The sequence below is a fragment of the Dendropsophus ebraccatus genome, chromosome 9 (assembly GCF_027789765.1).
Source record: "Dendropsophus ebraccatus isolate aDenEbr1 chromosome 9, aDenEbr1.pat, whole genome shotgun sequence".
Taxonomy (NCBI): Eukaryota; Metazoa; Chordata; class Amphibia; order Anura; family Hylidae; genus Dendropsophus; species Dendropsophus ebraccatus.
Window position 1 is genome coordinate 9,356,787 of NC_091462.1, and position 20,505 is coordinate 9,377,291.

Consider the following 20,505-nt stretch of genomic DNA (forward strand, 5'->3'; position numbering starts at 1 on the left):
CAGTGTACATGTGTATGGAGGAGGAGGAATAGCTGAGCCCAGTGTACATGTGTATGGGAGGGGGGAGGAGGAATAGCTGAGCCCAGTGTACATGTGTATGGAGGAGGAATAGCTGAGCCCAGTGTACATGTGCATGGAGGAGGAGGAATAGCAGAGCCCAGTGTACATGTGCATGGAGGAGGAGGAATAGCTGAGCCCAGTGTACATGTGTATGGGGGAGGAGGAATAGCTGAGCCCAGTGTACATGTGTATGGAGGAGGAGGAATAGCTGAGCCCAGTGTACATGTGTATGGGGGAGGAGGAGGAATAGCTGAGCCCAGTGTACATGTGTATGGAGGAGGAGGAATAGCTGAGCCCAGTGTACATGTGTATGGGGGAGGAGGAGGAATAGCTGAGCCCAGTGTACATGTGTATGGGGGAGGAGGAATAGCTGAGCCCAGTGTACATGTGTATGGAGGAGGAGGAATAGCTGAGCCCAGTGTACATGTGTATGGAGGAGGAGGAATAGCTGAGCCCAGTGTACATGTGTATGGAGGAGGAGGAATAGCTGAGCCCAGTGTACATGTGTATGGGGGAGGAGGAGGAATAGCTGAGCCCAGTGTACATGTGTATGGAGGAGGAGGAGGAGGAGGAGGAATAGCTGAGCCCAGTGTACAAGTGTATGGAGGAGGAGGAGGAATAGCTGAGCCCAGTGTACATGTGTATGGGGGAGGAGGAATAGCTGAGCCCAGTGTACATGTGTATGGGGGAGGAGGAGGAATAGCTGAGCCCAGTGTACATGTATTTTGGGGGGGGGGGGGGGAGGAGGAGGAATAGCTGCAGCGAGCCCATTATACCTGGGGTCAGGAGGACTATGAGGCAGTAATAACACAGCAGACATCATCCAGGAAATGTTCCTATTTATTGAGATTTAAAATCGTACAAGAAAATATGCAAAGTAAAATGTTACAATATTTACAGCATAAATCATCATGAAAGATCTGATATAAAAACCAGCAGCGGCGGCAGGAAGTGACCACCAAGAGGGTCTGACGCCATGGCTGGTCTCTTATTGGCAGCGGCGGTTTTTATACCAGCGCCCGATCTCTTATAGAAAGACATAGAGGTGACCTTACCGAACTGAAGCGCTTGCTGATTTAACTTTAACTGATCCCCAAAAAATTCTTGTACATCCAGTCACCTCCAGAGCAGCGCTCGCTATTCTGCTGTTACATCATGTCTTGTCCTCCAGAGCAGCGCTCACTATTCTGCTGTTACATCATGTCTTGTCCTCCAGAGCAGCGCTCGCTATCCTGCTGTTTAATATCATGCAGATGTGCTATTCTGCCAATGGCTTTTCAGCTGAAGTACAAAAGCTCTCAGAGTGATATAACAGCAGAATAGTGAGTGCAGCTCTGAAGGTGATTCGAGCATAAGACATGATACGTTGCAGGATAAGCACAGAGGGTTTAGTGTTTTATTGCACCTTTTCTGATGCATTTCGTGACATCATGAAGACAATTCATCCGACAAAAGTAAAAAAACTAAAACTCATTTCTTATCAACAAAATAAATTCCTCTGAAAACTAGAAGTTTGTGCCGTTGAGGACGATGGCAGGAAGGTTATTATGTGTGCGGCCTGGCCCAGAGATCCAGGCTATGTCCACTAATGTCTGCACTAAGCGCTGCAGGAGGAGCGGCCCTGAACAGCCCCACTCGCCGCACAGCCGCCATGTCCTACAGGAGCGGGATCCCTGAGAGATGGACGCGGCCGGCTGTCACTCTACACTCTCTGGAATCTCCCGCTCGTCCACGATCAGCGTGTGGATGATGCCTTCTCTGCGTTTGCCGCTGCTCACCGCCTTGATGCAGCAGTCATGGTCGCCAATTGTGAAATGCGTCTCGGTACCGTCGTCTACAAACTCTCCCTGTAGAGAAGAAGACGGGTCAGGGATGATGTGGAGAAGACATGGCAGATAACAGCGAGACAACAGCATGCTCACTGGAGAGAACAGAAAGTGCAGCACGCTCTGCTCCACCCGGTGACTCCAGCTCAGCTACATTGCCTGTCCCCCATATTATACAACACAGCTCTGCTCCACCCAGTGACTCCAGCTCAGCTACATCATCTATTGTGTCTAACAGCAGCAGCACCACTGACATCACATGACCAGCATCATGGCCGCTCACTTACCGCAGTCTCCAGCTTTCTGCCGTTGCACCAGACGTCCATCGTGTCCTTCTCTGAAACAAAATCAGGGACAGGGTCAGACATAGAGATCTGTGACCCATAAACTGAGTGACCCTAACATAGTGGTGCCCCCTGCTGGCAGTCTAAGGGTCACTACTGTCCTCTCTCTGGATGCAGCCTGCAGTGTAAAGATCATCATCCTCCATTCTCTACACTGCAGGCTGCATCCACAGAGCGTTACCTCCTGATAGCAGAGGGTTTGCTGCTGTGTATATAGGATTCCCATTAATACCGGTGGATGATAGAAGGTGGTGGGCAGCGGACCCTCACCTAGCACCACCCGGCAGTCCTCGCCATCGATGTGCAGCACCCAGGTGTTAGTGGTCTTGGATCGGTTCTCCATGTACTTCTTCAGGCTTTTACCATTCACCTCCAGGGTGTACTCGTAGGCAAAACCGCTGACGGCGTCAATGTTGATGGTGGCCTTGGTCTGCGAGGCTCCCACCGGAAACGCCTCTTTCCCGACCAGTTTAAACATCCAGTCCTTCCGGATGATTTCCTGAACATGGAGAAAAGACCAGACACAATCATCAGGTTCATCCACACAGCAGTGTCACACCGTAACACAGGGCTTCTACCCCCATCATTTACTACAACTCCCCCCATTATACTATATATCTGCTTCTTATACAGCAACACCCCCCAATATACCATGTATCATCCCCTTATACTACAACTCCCCCATCATACTATATATCCTCCCATTATACTACAACTACCCCCATGATACCATGTATCTTGCCCTTATACTACAACTACCCCTATCCCATGTATCCTGTCCTTACACCAAAACTACCCATCATACCATGTATCCTGTCCTTATACTACAACTACCCCTATCCCATGTATCCTCTCCTTACACTACAACTACCAATATCATACCATGTATCCTGTCCTTATACTACAACTACCCCTATCCCATGTATCCTGTCCTTACACCAAAACTACCCATCATACCATGTATCCTGTCCTTATACTACAACTACCCCTATCCCATGTATCCTCTCCTTACACTACAACTACCAATATCATACCATGTATCCTGTCCTTATACTACAACTACCCCTATCCCATGTATCCTGTCCTTACACTAAAACTACCCCTATCATACCATGTATCCTCTCCTTATACTACAACTACCCCTATCCCATGTATCCTGTCCTTACACTACAACTACCAATATCATACCATGTATCCTGTCCTTATACTACAACTACCCCTATCCCATGTATCCTGTCCTTACACTAAAACTACCCCTATCATACCATGTATCCTCTCCTTATACTACAACTACCCCTATCATACCATGTATCCTCTCATTATACTACAACTACCCCTATCGTACCATGTATTCTTTCCTTATACTACAACTACCCCCGTCATACCATGAATCCTCCCCTTATACTACAACTACCCCCCATCATACCATGTATCCTGGCCTTATACTACAACTACCCCCTATCATACCATGTATCCTGGCCTTATACTACAACTACCCCCATCATACCATGTATCCTCTCATTATACTACAACTACCCCCATCATACCATGTGCCCCCGGTCAGTCGGTGTAGTGCACTCACCTTCCCGTCCACATACACCACGCGTTTCCCTGACGTTGTTCCATGTTCAAACTCAATCTTGTGGACCCCGTCACTGAGCGCGACCTCCCACACAGCCACAAGGTCGGTCATCTTCTCCAGGTGGCCGTAACGGGATCTGCAGGTGAGGAGAGGGGGAGGCATGTGTGCGGGGGAGGGGATACAGGAGGATGATCAGATTATACACTAAGCAGGATTACTCCAGGTGGAGAGGATGATGGACAACTACCTGCAGGGAGCGGGGACAGTCACTTCTATAGGTGTCATACACTACAGGGGACCCCACAGGGGAAGAGGAAGCTCCCAGGTGTGATGACCGCTGACCGGGGGCTATACGTTACCTGACTTCATCTTCATATACTGTCACCTCCTCACGTGATGCCGCCATAACCACTGATCCCGTCAGCAGCGGAAGAGGAGAGAAAGCGACAACCATTCATATGGCAACCTACTCCTGAGCTTACGGTATAGAGACGTATAGCCTCATACAATTACCTATAGACTGTGCACATATAGCCTGTATACATTATCACCTATAGACTGTACATATAACCTGTATACATCCCCAATAGACTGTGCACATATAGCCTGTATACATTATCACCTATAGACTGTGCCCATACAGCCTGTATACATCCCCAATAGACTGTGCACATATAGCCTGTATACATTATCACCTATAGACTGTACATATAACCTGTATACATCCCCAATAGACTGTGCACATATAGCCTGTATACATTATCACCTATAGACTGTACATATAACCTGTATACATCCCCTATAGACTGTGCACATATAGCCTGTATACATCCCCTATAGACTGTGCACATATAACCTGTATACATCCCCTATAGACTGTACATATAACCTGTATACATCCCCAATAGACTGTGCCCATATAGCCTGTATACATTATCACCTAGACTGTACATATAACCTGTATACATCCCCTATAGACTGTACACATATAGCCTGTATACATCCCCTATAGACTGTGCACATATAGCCTGTATACATCCCCTATAGACTGTGCACATATAGCCTGTATACATCCTCTATAGACTGTACATATAACCTGTATACATCCCCAATAGACTGTGCCCATATAGCCTGTATACATCCCCAATAGACTGTGCCCATATAGCCTGTATACATCCCCAATAGACTGTGCCCATATAGCCTGTATACATCCCCAATAGACTGTGCACATATAGCCTGTATACATTATCACCTAGACTGTACATATAACCTGTATACATCCCCTATAGACTGTACACATATAGCCTGTATACATCCCCTATAGACTGTGCACATATAGCCTGTATACATCCCCTATAGACTGTGCACATATAACCTGTATACATCCCCTATAGACTGTACATATAACCTGTATACATCCCCAATAGACTGTGCCCATATAGCCTGTATACATCCCCAATAGACTGTGCCCATATAGCCTGTATACATCCCCAATAGACTGTGCCCATATAGCCTGTATACATCCCCAATAGACTGTGCACATATAGCCTGTATACATTATCACCTAGACTGTACATATAACCTGTATACATCCCCTATAGACTGTACACATATAGCCTGTATACATCCCCTATAGACTGTGCACATATAGCCTGTATACATCCCCTATAGACTGTATATATAACCTGTATACATCCCCAATAGACTGTGCACATATAGCCTGTATACATCCCCTATAGACTGTGCACATATAACCTGTATACATCTCCTATAGACTGTATATATAACCTGTATACATCCCCAATAGACTGTACATATAACCTGTATACATCCCCTATAGACTGTACATATAACCTGTATACATCCCCTATAGACTGTGCCCATATAACCTGTATACATCCCCTATAGACTGTACATATAACCTGTATACATCCCCTATAGACTGCACATATAGCCTGTATACATCCCCTATAGACTGTACATATAACCTGTATACATCCCCTATAGACTGTACATATAACCTGTATACATCCCCTATAGACTGTGCCCATATAACCTGTATACATCCCCTATAGACTGTACATATAACCTGTATACATCCCCTATAGACTGCACATATAGCCTGTATACATCCCCTATAGACTGTGCACATATAACCTGTATACATCCCCTATAGACTGTGCCCATATAACCTGTATACATCCCCTATAGACTGTGCACATATAACCTGTATACATCCCCTATAGACTGCACATATAGCCTGTATACATTGTCACCTATAGACACCTATAACCTGTATACATTATCACCTATAGACTGTGCACATATAGCCTGTATACATCCCCTATAGACTGTACATATAACCTGTATACATCACCTATAGACTGTGCACATATAACCTGTATACATCCCCTATAGACTGTACACATATAGCCTGTATACATCCCCTATAGACTGTGCACATATAGCCTGTATACATCCCCTATAGACTGCTACCTTAGTTGATATCTCTATAGGGTAACCCTGTTGCCTTTGCATAGGGTTCATTTTGTGACCCTGACGCCATTCATGTGGAGAGGCCATAACTGTATCATAGGAAGCACAGGGGGGACACTGCACGCCTCCCATACCCTCCACCAACACGACCAGACATGGAATAACGCTTTTCTATTCCTGGCGAGTGCCACAATACTTTCTACATGTGGCGATTATGAGACTGTGGTAATATGTTGAGCACCACCAAAGGAGTTCCATGGTGCCGATTATTCTTCTGATTGACACACTTATTACAGACTGTGAAGGAGAGCAATTGCTAGTAGTATACAACCTTAGTGCCGATACGAGATTCCCCAGCTGATAGCTTCTCCTGACGATCACCAATAGAGATGAGCCAATCTCAAGCACATTCGGGTCCATCCAAGCCCAAGCGTGCAGCATCCAATGACCACCGGCTGGAGAAGTTGGATGCCGCCCTGGAATACATAGGTGCCGCCATAGGTCCCAGGATGTAGCTAGACTTTCCAGGACTCCTTAGGGCAGCATCCAACTTCTCCAGCCACCGGCGATCACACGTTGAGCGCTCAGATTCAGAGAACGTTGCTTAACACTATTGGGAGCCGTGGCTGTCAGCTGGACTGAGGGAAGGGGCGCAGCCCCCGGGTCATGTGAGGATGGAGTCAGCAAATGGATATTACATGATGCAGTGTTATTTGTATACGGGTAATGTGTAATGCTGATGGCCGTTGTATTCCCGTATACCAGTCTCCTCCGAGGCTTCTTACTTTCCTGGAGTCTCTGCTGCTCGTGCTGAGATGGACCATGGACCTAGGGGTCCATTTACACAGACAGATTATCTGCCAAAGATTTGAAGCCAAAGCCAGAAACAAACTATAAACAGAGATCAGGTTATAAAGGAAAGACTGAGATAGGGCTGGGAGATTAATCAAATTAATTCAGCCAGAATTTGAAAAACTATTAGATTTTTTGTGAAAATCGTAAATCCGATTTTTACAAAAAATCATTTCGGGTGGGCTGGCGGCGCAGCGGAGGTACGGGGATGGCGGCGTGGTGGAGGTAAGGGGCTGGCAGTGCGGCGGAGGTACGGGGATGGCGGCGTGGTGGAGGTAAGGGGCTGGCAGTGCGGCAGAGGTATGGGGATGGTGGCGTGGTGGAGGTAAGGGGCTGGCAGTGCGGCGGAGGTACGGGGATGGTGGCGTGGTGGAGGTAAGGGGCTGGCAGTGCGGCGGAGGTACGGGGATGGTGGTGCGGCACAGCGGAGGTATGGGGCTGGTGGTGCGGCACAGCGGAGGTACGGGGCTGGTGGTGCGGCACAGCGGAGGTATGGGGCTGGTGGTGCAGTGCGGCGGAGGTACAGGGCTGGCGGCGCAGCGGAAGTACGGGGATGGCGGCATGGTGGAGGTAAGGGGCTGGCGGTGGGGCGGAGGAACGGGGCTGGTGGTGCGGCACGGCGGAGGTACAGGGCTGGTGGTGCGGCACGGCGGAGGTACAGGGCTAGTGGTGCAGCACGGCAGAGGTACGGGGCTGGTGGTGCGGCGTGGCAGAGGCACGGGGCTGGTGGTGCGGCACGGCGGAGGCACGGGGCTGGTGGTGCGGCACGGCGGAGGTACGGGGTTGGTGGTGCGGCACGGCGGAGGTACGGGGTTGGTGGTGCGGCGCGGCGGAGGTACAGGGCTGGTGGTGCGGCGCGGCAGAGGCACGGGGCTGGTGGTGCGGCACGGCGGAGGCACGGGGCTGGTGGTGCGGCGCGGCGGAGGCACGGGGTTGGAGGTGCGGCGCGGCGGAGGTACGGAGCTGGTGGAGCGGCACGGCGGAGGTACGGGGCTGGTGGTGCAGCACGGCAGAGGTACGGGGCTGGTGGTGCGGCGCGGCGGAGGTACGGGGCTGGTGGTGCAGCACGGCAGAGGTACGGAGCTGGTGGAGCGGCACGGCGGAGGTACGGGGCTGGTGGTGCGGCACGGCAGAGGTACGGGGCTGGTGGTGCGGCACGGCGGAGGTACGAGGCTGGTGGTGCAGTGCGGCGGAGGTACGGGGCTGGCGGCACGGCGGAGGTACGGGGCTGGTGGTGCAGCACGGCAGAGGTACGGGGCTGGTGGTGCGGCGCGGCGGAGGCACGGGGCTGGTGGTGTGGCACGGCGGAGGTACGGGGGTAGTTGTTGTCGTCTGTATAGTGGATGAGAGGGTTAGTGGTAGTAGTTGTCTGTATGGTGGATGAGAGGGGTAGTAGTAGTTGTCTTTATGGTGGATGAGAGGGGTAGTAGTAGTTGTCTGTATGGTGGATCTGAGTGGTAGTAGTTGCCTGTATGGTGGATCAGGGGGGTAGTAGTTGCCTGTATAGTGGATGAGAGGGGTAGTAGTTGCCTGTATAGTGGATGAGAGGGGTAGTAGTTGTCATCTGTATAGTGGATGAGAGGGGTAGTAGTTGTTTGTATGGTGGATGAGAGGGGTAGTAGTAGTTGTCTGTATGGTGGATCAGGGGGGTAGTAGTAGTTGTCTGTATGGTGGATGAGAGGGGTAGTAGTTGTTTGTATGGTGGATGAGAGGGGTAGTAGTTTGTATGGTGGATGAGAGGGGTAGTAGTTGTTTGCATGGTGGATGAGAGGGGTAGTAGTTGTCGTCTCTATAGTGGATGAGAGGGGTAGTAATAGTAGTTGTCTGTATGGTGGATCAGGGGTAGTAGTAGTTGTCTGTATGGTGGATCAGACCACTGCTGTATATAGGGGATCAGTATGGTGCTGTATATAGGGGATCAGTATGGTGCTGTATATAGGGTATAGGTGTACTGCTGTATATAGGGGATCAGTATGGTGCTGTATATAAGGTATAGGTATACTGCTGTATATAGGGGATCAGTATGGTGCTGTATATAAGGTATAGGTGCACTGCTGTATATAGGGGATCAGTATGGTGCTGTATATAAGGAATAGGTGTACTGCTGTATATAGGGGATCAGTATGGTGCTGTATATAAGGTATAGGTGTACTGCTGTATATAGGGGATCAGTATGGTGCTGTATATAAGGTATAGGTGTACTGCTGTATATAGGGGATCAGTATGGTGCTGTATATAAGGTATAGGTATACTGCTGTATATAGGGGATCAGTATGGTGCTGTATATAAGGTATAGGTGTACTGCTGTATATAGGGGATCAGTATGGTGCTGTATATAAGGTATAGGTGTACTGCTGTATATAGGGGATCAGTATGGTGCTGTATATAAGGTATAGGTGCACTGCTGTATATAGGGGATCAGTATGGTGCTGTATATAAGGTATAGGTGCACTGCTGTATATAGGGGATCAGTATGGTGCTGTATATAAGGTATAGGTGCACTGCTGTATATAGGGGATCAGTATGGTGCTGTATATAGGGGATCAGTATGGTGCTGTATATAAGGTATAGGTGCACTGCTGTATATAGGGGATCAGTATGGTGCTGTATATAAGGTATAGGTGCACTGCTGTATATAAGGTATAGGTGCACTGCTGTATATAAGGTATAGGTGCACTGCTGTATATAGGGGATCAGTATGGTGCTGTATATAAGGTATAGGTGTACTGCTGTATATAGGGGATCAGTATGGTGCTGTATATAAGGTATAGGTGTACTGCTGTATATAGGGGATCAGTATGGTGCTGTATATAAGGTATAGGTATACTGCTGTATATAGGGGATCAGTATGGTGCTGTATATAAGGTATAGGTGCACTGCTGTATATAAGGTATAGGTGTACTGCTGTATATAAGGGGATCAGTATGGTGCTGTATATAAGGTATAGGTGTACTGCTGTATATAGGGGATCAGTATGGTGCTGTATATAAGGTATAGGTATACTGCTGTATATAGGGGATCAGTATGGTGCTGTATATAAGGTATAGGTGTACTGCTGTATATAGGGGATCAGACCACTGCTGTATATAAGGTATAGGTATACTGCTGTATATAGGGGATCAGTATGGTGCTGTATATAAGGTATAGGTGCACTGCTGTATATAAGGTATAGGTGTACTGCTGTATATAAGGGGATCAGTATGGTGCTGTATATAGGGGATCAGTATGGTGCTGTATATAAGGTATAGGTGCACTGCTGTATATAGGGGATCAGTATGGTGCTGTATATAAGGTATAGGTGTACTGCTGTATATAGGGGATCAGTATGGTGCTGTATATAAGGTATAGGTGTACTGCTGTATATAGGGGATCAGTATGGTGCTGTATATAAGGTATAGGTGTACTGCTGTATATAGGGGATCAGTATGGTGCTGTATATAAGGTATAGGTGCACTGCTGTATATAGGGGATCAGTATGGTGCTGTATATAAGGTATAGGTGCACTGCTGTATATAGGGGATCAGTATGGTGCTGTATATAAGGTATAGGTGCACTGCTGTATATAAGGTATAGGTGCACTGCTGTATATAGGGGATCAGTATGGTGCTGTATATAAGGTGTAGGTGCACTGCTGTATATAAGGTATAGGTATACTGCTGTATATAGGGGATCAGTATGGTGCTGTATATAAGGTATAGGTGCACTGCTGTATATAGGGGATCAGTATGGTGCTGTATATAAGGTATAGGTGTACTGCTGTATAAAGGGGATCAGTATGGTGCTGTATATAGGGGATCAGTATGGTGCTGTATATAAGGTATAGGTGTACTGCTGTATATAGGGGATCAGACCACTGCTGTATATAAGGTATAGGTGTACTGCTGTATATAGGGGATCAGTATGGTGCTGTATATAAGGTGTAGGTGCACTGCTGTATATAAGGTATAGGTATACTGCTGTATATAGGGGATCAGTATGGTGCTGTATATAAGGTATAGGTGCACTGCTGTATATAGGGGATCAGTATGGTGCTGTATATAAGGTATAGGTGTACTGCTGTATAAAGGGGATCAGTATGGTGCTGTATATAGGGGATCAGTATGGTGCTGTATATAAGGTATAGGTGCACTGCTGTATATAGGGGATCAGTATGGTGCTGTATATAAGGTATAGGTGTACTGCTGTATATAGGGGATCAGTAGGTGCTGTATATAAGGTATAGGTGTACTGCTGTATATAGGGGATCAGTATGGCGCTGTATATAAGGTATAGGTGTACTGCTGTATATAAGGGGATCAGTATGGTGCTGTATATAAGGTATAGGTGCACTGCTGTATATAAGGTATAGGTGCACTGCTGTATATAAGGTATAGGTGCACTGCTGTATATAGGGGATCAGTATGGTGCTGTATATAAGGTATAGGTGTACTGCTGTATATAGGGGATCAGTATGGTGCTGTATATAGGGGATCAGTATGGTGCTGTATATAAGGTATAGGTGCACTGCTGTATATAGGGGATCAGTATGGTGCTGTATATAAGGTATAGGTGTACTGCTGTATATAGGGGATCAGTATGGTGCTGTATATAAGGTATAGGTATACTGCTGTATATAGGGGATCAGTATGGTGCTGTATATAAGGTATAGGTGTACTGCTGTATATAGGGGATCAGTATGGTGCTGTATATAAGGTATAGGTGTACTGCTGTATATAGGGGATCAGTATGGTGCTGTATATAAGGTATAGGTATACTCCTGTATATAGGGGATCAGTATGGTGCTGTATATAAGGTATAGGTGCACTGCTGTATATAGGGGATCAGTATGGTGCTGTATATAGGGGATCAGTATGGTGCTGTATATAGGGGATCAGTATGGTGCTGTATATAAGGTATAGGTGCACTGCTGTATATAAGGTATAGGTGTACTGCTGTATATAAGGTATAGGTGCACTGCTGTATATAAGGTATAGGTGCACTGCTGTATATAAGGTATAGGTGCACTGCTGTATATAAGGTATAGGTGTACTGCTGTATATAGGGGATCAGTATGGTGCTGTATATAAGGTATAGGTGTACTGCTGTATATAGGGGATCAGTATGGTGATGTATATAAGGTATAGGTGTACTGCTGTATATAGGGGATCAGTATGGTGCTGTATATAAGGTATAGGTGCACTGCTGTATATAGGGGATCAGTATGGTGCTGTATATAGGGGATCAGTATGGTGCTGTATATAAGGTATAGGTGCACTGCTGTATATAGGGGATCAGTATGGTGCTGTATATAAGGTATAGGTGTACTGCTGTATATAAGGTATAGGTGCACTGCTGTATATAAGGTATAGGTGCACTGCTGTATATAAGGTATAGGTGTACTGCTGTATATAGGGGATCAGTATGGTGATGTATATAAGGTATAGGTGTACTGCTGTATATAGGGGATCAGTATGGTGCTGTATATAAGGTATAGGTGCACTGCTGTATATAGGGGATCAGTATGGTGCTGTATATAAGGTATAGGTGTACTGCTGTATATAGGGGATCAGTATGGTGCTGTATATAGGGGATCAGTATGGTGCTGTATATAAGGTATAGGTGCACTGCTGTATATAGGGGATCAGTATGGTGCTGTATATAAGGTATAGGTGCACTGCTGTATATAGGGGATCAGTATGGTGCTGTATATAAGGTATAGGTGTACTGCTGTATATAGGGGATCAGTATGGTGCTGTATATAAGGTATAGGTGTACTGCTGTATATAGGGGATCAGTATGGTGCTGTATATAAGGTATAGGTGTACTGCTGTATATAGGGGATCAGTATGGTGCTGTATATAAGGTATAGGTGCACTGCTGTATATAGGGGATCAGTATGGTGCTGTATATAAGGTATAGGTGCACTGCTGTATATAGGGGATCAGTATGGTGCTGTATATAAGGTATAGGTGCACTGCTGTATATAAGGTATAGGTGCACTGCTGTATATAGGGGATCAGTATGGTGCTGTATATAAGGTATAGGTGCACTGCTGTATATAGGGGATCAGTATGGTGCTGTATATAAGGTATAGGTGCACTGCTGTATATAGGGGATCAGTATGGTGCTGTATATAAGGTATAGGTGTACTGCTGTATATCGGGGATCAGTATGGTGCTGTATATAAGGTGTAGGTGCACTGCTGTATATAAGGTATAGGTATACTGCTGTATATAGGGGATCAGTATGGTGCTGTATATAAGGTATAGGTGCACTGCTGTATATAGGGGATCAGTATGGTGCTGTATATAAGGTATAGGTGTACTGCTGTATAAAGGGGATCAGTATGGTGCTGTATATAGGGGATCAGTATGGTGCTGTATATAAGGTATAGGTGCACTGCTGTATATAGGGGATCAGTATGGTGCTGTATATAAGGTATAGGTGTACTGCTGTATATAGGGGATCAGTATGGTGCTGTATATAAGGTATAGGTGTACTGCTGTATATAGGGGATCAGTATGGCGCTGTATATAAGGTATAGGTGTACTGCTGTATATAAGGGGATCAGTATGGTGCTGTATATAAGGTATAGGTGCACTGCTGTATATAAGGTATAGGTGCACTGCTGTATATAAGGTATAGGTGCACTGCTGTATATAGGGGATCAGTATGGTGCTGTATATAAGGTATAGGTGTACTGCTGTATATAGGGGATCAGTATGGTGCTGTATATAGGGGATCAGTATGGTGCTGTATATAAGGTATAGGTGCACTGCTGTATATAGGGGATCAGTATGGTGCTGTATATAAGGTATAGGTGTACTGCTGTATATAGGGGATCAGTATGGTGCTGTATATAAGGTATAGGTATACTGCTGTATATAGGGGATCAGTATGGTGCTGTATATAAGGTATAGGTGTACTGCTGTATATAGGGGATCAGTATGGTGCTGTATATAAGGTATAGGTGTACTGCTGTATATAGGGGATCAGTATGGTGCTGTATATAAGGTATAGGTATACTCCTGTATATAGGGGATCAGTATGGTGCTGTATATAAGGTATAGGTGCACTGCTGTATATAGGGGATCAGTATGGTGCTGTATATAGGGGATCAGTATGGTGCTGTATATAGGGGATCAGTATGGTGCTGTATATAGGGGATCAGTATGGTGCTGTATATAAGGTATAGGTGCACTGCTGTATATAAGGTATAGGTGTACTGCTGTATATAAGGTATAGGTGCACTGCTGTATATAAGGTATAGGTGCACTGCTGTATATAAGGTATAGGTGCACTGCTGTATATAAGGTATAGGTGTACTGCTGTATATAGGGATCAGTATGGTGCTGTATATAAGGTATAGGTGTACTGCTGTATATAGGGATCAGTATGGTGCTGTATATAAGGTATAGGTGTACTGCTGTATATAGGGGATCAGTATGGTGCTGTATATAAGGTATAGGTGCACTGCTGTATATAGGGGATCAGTATGGTGCTGTATATAGGGGATCAGTATGGTGCTGTATATAAGGTATAGGTGTACTGCTGTATATAGGGGATCAGTATGGTGCTGTATATAAGGTATAGGTGTACTGCTGTATATAAGGTATAGGTGCACTGCTGTATATAAGGTATAGGTGCACTGCTGTATATAAGGTATAGGTGTACTGCTGTATATAGGGGATCAGTATGGTGCTGTATATAAGGTATAGGTGTACTGCTGTATATAGGGGATCAGTATGGTGCTGTATATAAGGTATAGGTGCACTGCTGTATATAGGGGATCAGTATGGTGCTGTATATAAGGTATAGGTGTACTGCTGTATATAAGGGGATCAGTATGGTGCTGTATATAGGGGATCAGTATGGTGCTGTATATAGGTATAGGTGCACTGCTGTATATAGGGGATCAGTATGGTGCTGTATATAAGGTATAGGTGTACTGCTGTATATAGGGGATCAGTATGGTGCTGTATATAAGGTATAGGTATACTGCTGTATATAGGGGATCAGTATGGTGCTGTATATAAGGTATAGGTATACTGCTGTATATAGGGGATCAGTATGGTGCTGTATATAAGGTATAGGTGTACTGCTGTATATAGGGGATCAGTATGGTGCTGTATATAAGGTATAGGTGTACTGCTGTATATAGGGATCAGTATGGTGCTGTATATAAGGTATAGGTATACTCCTGTATATAGGGGATCAGTATGGTGCTGTATATAAGGTATAGGTGCACTGCTGTATATAGGGGATCAGTATGGTGCTGTATATAGGGGATCAGTATGGTGCTGTATATAGGGGATCAGTATGGTGCTGTATATAGGGGATCAGTATGGTGCTGTATATAGGGGATCAGTATGGTGCTGTATATAAGGTATAGGTGCACTGCTGTATATAAGGTATAGGTGCACTGCTGTATATAAGGTATAGGTGCACTGCTGTATATAAGGTATAGGTGTACTGCTGTATATAGGGGATCAGTATGGTGCTGTATATAAGGTATAGGTGCACTGCTGTATATAGGGGATCAGTATGGTGATGTATATAAGGTATAGGTGTACTGCTGTATATAGGGGATCAGACCACTGCTGTATATAAGGTATAGGTGCACTGCTGTATATAAGGTATAGGTGTACTGCTGTATATAAGGTATAGGTGCACTGCTGTATATAAGGTATAGGTGTACTGCTGTATATAAGGTATAGGTGCACTGCTGTATATAAGGTATAGGTGCACTGCTGTATATAAGGTATAGGTGTACTGCTGTATATAGGGGATCAGTATGGTGCTGTATATAAGGTATAGGTGTACTGCTGTATATAGGGGATCAGTATGGTGCTGTATATAAGGTATAGGTGCACTGCTGTATATAGGGGATCAGTATGGTGCTGTATATAGGGGATCAGTATGGTGCTGTATATAAGGTATAGGTGCACTGCTGTATATAGGGGATCAGTATGGTGCTGTATATAGGGGATCAGTATGGTGCTGTATATAAGGTATAGGTGTACTGCTGTATATAAGGTATAGGTGCACTGCTGTATATAGGGGATCAGTATGGTGCTGTATATAGGGGATCAGTATGGTGCTGTATATAAGGTATAGGTGCACTGCTGTATATAGGGGATCAGTATGGTGCTGTATATAGGGGATCAGTATGGTGCTGTATATAAGGTATAGGTGCACTGCTGTATATAAGGTATAGGTGCACTGCTGTATATAAGGTATAGGTGTACTGCTGTATATAGGGGATCAGTATGGTGCTGTATATAAGGTATAGGTGCACTGCTGTATATAGGGGATCAGTATGGTGATGTATATAAGGTATAGGTGTACTGCTGTATATAGGGGATCAGACCACTGCTGTATATAAGGTATAGGTGCACTGCTGTATATAAGGTATAGGTGTACTGCTGTATATAAGGTATAGGTGCACTGCTGTATATAAGGTATAGGTGTACTGCTGTATATAAGGTATAGGTGCACTGCTGTATATAAGGTATAGGTGCACTGCTGTATATAAGGTATAGGTGTACTGCTGTATATAGGGGATCAGTATGGTGCTGTATATAAGGTATAGGTGTACTGCTGTATATAGGGGATCAGTATGGTGCTGTATATAAGGTATAGGTGCACTGCTGTATATAGGGGATCAGTATGGTGCTGTATATAGGGGATCAGTATGGTGCTGTATATAAGGTATAGGTGCACTGCTGTATATAGGGGATCAGTATGGTGCTGTATATAGGGGATCAGTATGGTGCTGTATATAAGGTATAGGTGTACTGCTGTATAAAAGGTATAGGTGCACTACTGTATATAGGGGATCAGTATGGTGCTGTATATAAGGTATAGGTGCACTACTGTATATAGGGGATCAGTATGGTGCTGTATATAAGGTATAGGTGCACTACTGTATATAGGGGATCAGTATGGTGCTGTATATAAGGTATAGGTATACTGCTGTATATAGGGGATCAGTATGGTGCTGTATATAAGGTATAGGTGTACTGCTGTATATAAGGTATAGGTGCACTGCTGTATATAGGGGATCAGTATGGTGCTGTATATAAGGTATAGGTATACTGCTGTATATAGGGGATCAGTATGGTGCTGTATATAAGGTATAGGTATACTGCTGTATATAGGGGATCAGTATGGTGCTGTATATAAGGTATAGGTGTACTGCTGTATATAAGGTATAGGAGCACTGCTGTATATAAGGTATAGGTGTACTGCTGTATATAGGGGAATACACGGTGCAGTTCAGTGTTCTCTAACCTGTGGCTCTCCAGCTGTTGCACAACTACAACCCCCAGCATGCCCTGACAGCTGAAGCCTGGTGGTGGTTGTAGTTTATCATAGAGCTGGGGCCACAGGTCGGAGTATCGGCGGATGGGGATGTATATACACGGCGGTATACCGGGATGTTATACACTGGCTGCCGGTAGTGAGGAGCGGTGTATATGACCGGTAAGTGCAGGTATCCTCTTCCCCGGCCCCCGGTGTCGGTGCACCGATCCCCCGGCCTTACCTGACGGTCTCCGCGGCCGGAAGTAACAGTGACGCGGCCTCCGCTGCCCGGCAACAGTTTCCAAGCGACCAGAGGAGCGCGGCCTCCACTGCCACAACTGCGCATGCGCTCCGCAACTCCCGGACTACGTCACGTGACACTGAATACTGTATCTAATATTATGTGTGATACTGCTTGCTGAGATGTGTATCTAATCCCATCAGCTGAGTACCACATTCCATCTCCCACTGTTCTTGGGGGCCTGGAGAAAAGGTGTGTGGGGGGGGGGGGGGGCCTGGAGAAAAGGTGTGGGGGGAGGGCCAGGAGAAAAGGTGTTGTGGGGGGGGGGGGCCTGGAGAAAAGGTGTGGGGGGGGGCTGGAGAAAAGGTGTGGGGGGGGGGGCTGGAGAAAAGGTGTGGGGGGGGGGGGGGGGCCTGGAGAAAAGGTGTGTGGGGGGGGGGCCTGGAGAACAGGTGGGGAGGGGGGGCAGGCCTGGAGAACAGGTGGGGGGGGGGGCTGGAGAACAGGTGGGGAGGGGGGCAGGCCTGGAGAACAGGTGGGGGGGGGGCTGGAGAACAGGTGGGGAGGGGGGGGGTCTGGAGAACAGGTGGGGAGGGGGGTCTGGAGAACAGGTGTGGGGGGGGCCTGGAGAAAAGGTGTGGGGGGGGGGGCCTGGAGAAAAGGTGTGGGGGGGGGGGGGGGGCCTGGAGAAAAGGTGTGGGGGGGGGGGGCCTGGAGAAAAGGTGTGTGGGGGGGGGGGCCTGGAGAACAGGTGGGGAGGGGGGGCAGGCCTGGAGAACAGGTGGGGGGGGGGGCTGGAGAACAGGTGGGGAGGGGGGGGGGCCTGGAGAACAGGTGGGGAGGGGGGGCAGGCCTGGAGAACAGGTGGGGGGGGGGCTGGAGAACAGGTGAGTGGGGGGGCTGGAGAACAGGTGGGGAGGGGGGGGGTCTGGAGAACAGGTGGGGAGGGGGGGTCTGGAGAACAGGTGGGGGGGGGCCTGGAGAAAAGGTGTGGGGGGGGGGGGCCTGGAGAAAAGGTGTGGGGGGGGGGGGGGCCTGAGAAAAGGTGTGGGGGGGGGGGGCCGGGAGAAAAGGTGGGGGGGGGGGGGCCTGGAGAAAGGTGGGGGGGGGGGGGCCTGGAGAAAAGGTGGGGGGGGGGGGGCCAGGAGAAAAGGTGTGTGGGGGGGGGGCCTGGAGAAAAGGTGTGGGGGGGGGGGGGCTGGAGAAAAGGTGTGTGGGGGGGGGGGGGCCTGGAGAAAAGGTGTGTGGGGGGGGGCCTGGAGAACAGGTGGGGAGGGGGGGCAGGCCTGGAGAACAGGTGGGGAGGGGGGGGTCTGGAGAACAGGTGGGGAGGGGGGGGTCTGGAGAACAGGTGGGGAGGGGGGGGTCTGGAGAACAGGTGGGGAGGGGGGGGGGTCTGGAGAACAGGTGGGGAGGGGGGGCCTGGAGAACAGGTGGTGGTGGGGTCTGGAGAACAGGTGGGGAGGGGGGGCCTGGAGAACAGGTGGGGAGGGGGGGTCTGGAGAACAGGTGGGGGGTCTGGAGAACAGGTGGTGGGGGGTCTGGAGAACAGGTGGGGGGGGGGCTGGAGAACAGGTGTGGGGGGGGGGGCTGGAGAACAGGTGTGGGGGGGGCTGGAGAACAGGCTGCTAGGGGGCGCTGAAGAACACTAATTAACCAGCTGCTAGGGGGTGCTGGCAGGGGCGATTCTGCACTCACCGCATCCGCTACACCAGTGCTTCTCAATTCCAGTCCTCAGGCCTCACCAACAGGTCATGTTTTGAGGATTTCCAATACAAAAAACAGCTGTGCTAATACCTGATGCACTATATAATTATATCACCTGTGATATACTGAGGAAATCCTCAAATCCTGACCTGTTGGTGAGGCCTGAGGACTGAAATTGAGAAGCACTGTGCTACACGACCCTGATGAAGAAGAGAGCTTGCTGGGGCCGCAGCGTTGGAGCAGAGAACTTCCCATGTAGGCTAAATTTCAGGCAGCCGGCATCAGAAGCTCTTTGAATAGATGCTGAACCAATCTCCGGGTAGAAAGAGCGGCTGCTGGGGAGTGATAGGACAGGTGAGTATGATTTTGTTTTTGTTTTACTCAGTGATGACCTATACTAGGTGGCTGCTGGACAGGGGGCTATATTATATTGGTACTGCTGGATGGGGCTATAAGATATAGGGACCTCTCAACAGGGGGCTATATTATATGGGAATTTCTACACACATGCAGCTTTATTATATGTTGACTGGTGGATAGGGGGCTATATTATATGGGGATGGGGGGGTTAAACTATATGGGGGGGGGGGGGCACTGGACGGGCTATATTATATGGGGACTAATGTGATAGACAGAGAGCTATACTATTTGGGGACCGCTGGACAGGGGGCTATGTTATATGGGGCTGCTGGAAAGTGGGCCATATTCTATATGTGGGATACTGCACATGAGGGCCATATACTATATGAAGACTGCTGCACAGGGGGCCTATACTATACAGGGGCACAGTGGTGGGGGGGGGGCTATGCTTTATGCAAGCACAGGGGGACTAATGCTGTGTGGGGTACAGAGGAGGCCTATACTATATAGGAGCATAGAGAGGGCATAAGGGGCACAGAGGGGGCCAAACTGCTAGATGGGGACACACAGGGGATCTAACTACTATGTGGGCTGGAGCAGGGAACCTAAAATGTTCCTGTGGTAGATTGTGAAGAGAAGAGTCATGGCTCGGGCCGATTGGAAAAGAAAAGTGAGACGTCACCTGTGAGTCACTAGACCTAGAAAGGTCCCTGCATAATACGTGTAGAGGCCGGCACTCACCAGAGTCCTCAG

The 20,505-nt window shown here is 47.6% G+C and overlaps 1 protein-coding gene across 2 annotated transcripts; it reads right to left on the bottom strand.

Annotated features, from left to right (window-relative positions):
- Nucleotides 1-882: 882 nt before the first annotated feature.
- FAIM (Fas apoptotic inhibitory molecule) lies at nt 883-17,773 on the bottom strand. 2 transcript variants are annotated; one of them, XM_069985049.1, is made up of 5 exons: nt 17,686-17,773; nt 3,813-3,948; nt 2,501-2,729; nt 2,174-2,223; nt 883-1,907 (listed from the first exon to the last, which is right to left on the bottom strand). In XM_069985049.1, exons 2-5 carry the CDS (start codon nt 3,921-3,923, stop codon nt 1,758-1,760), a joined length of 540 nt encoding a protein of 179 aa, XP_069841150.1. In that variant the 5' UTR covers nt 3,924-3,948; nt 17,686-17,773; the 3' UTR covers nt 883-1,757. The 2 variants fall into 2 exon arrangements, with proteins under 2 accessions (XP_069841150.1, XP_069841149.1); XM_069985048.1 differs by lacking the exon at nt 17,686-17,773 and having other exon boundaries at nt 3,813-4,134.
- Nucleotides 17,774-20,505: the final 2,732 nt, after the last annotated feature.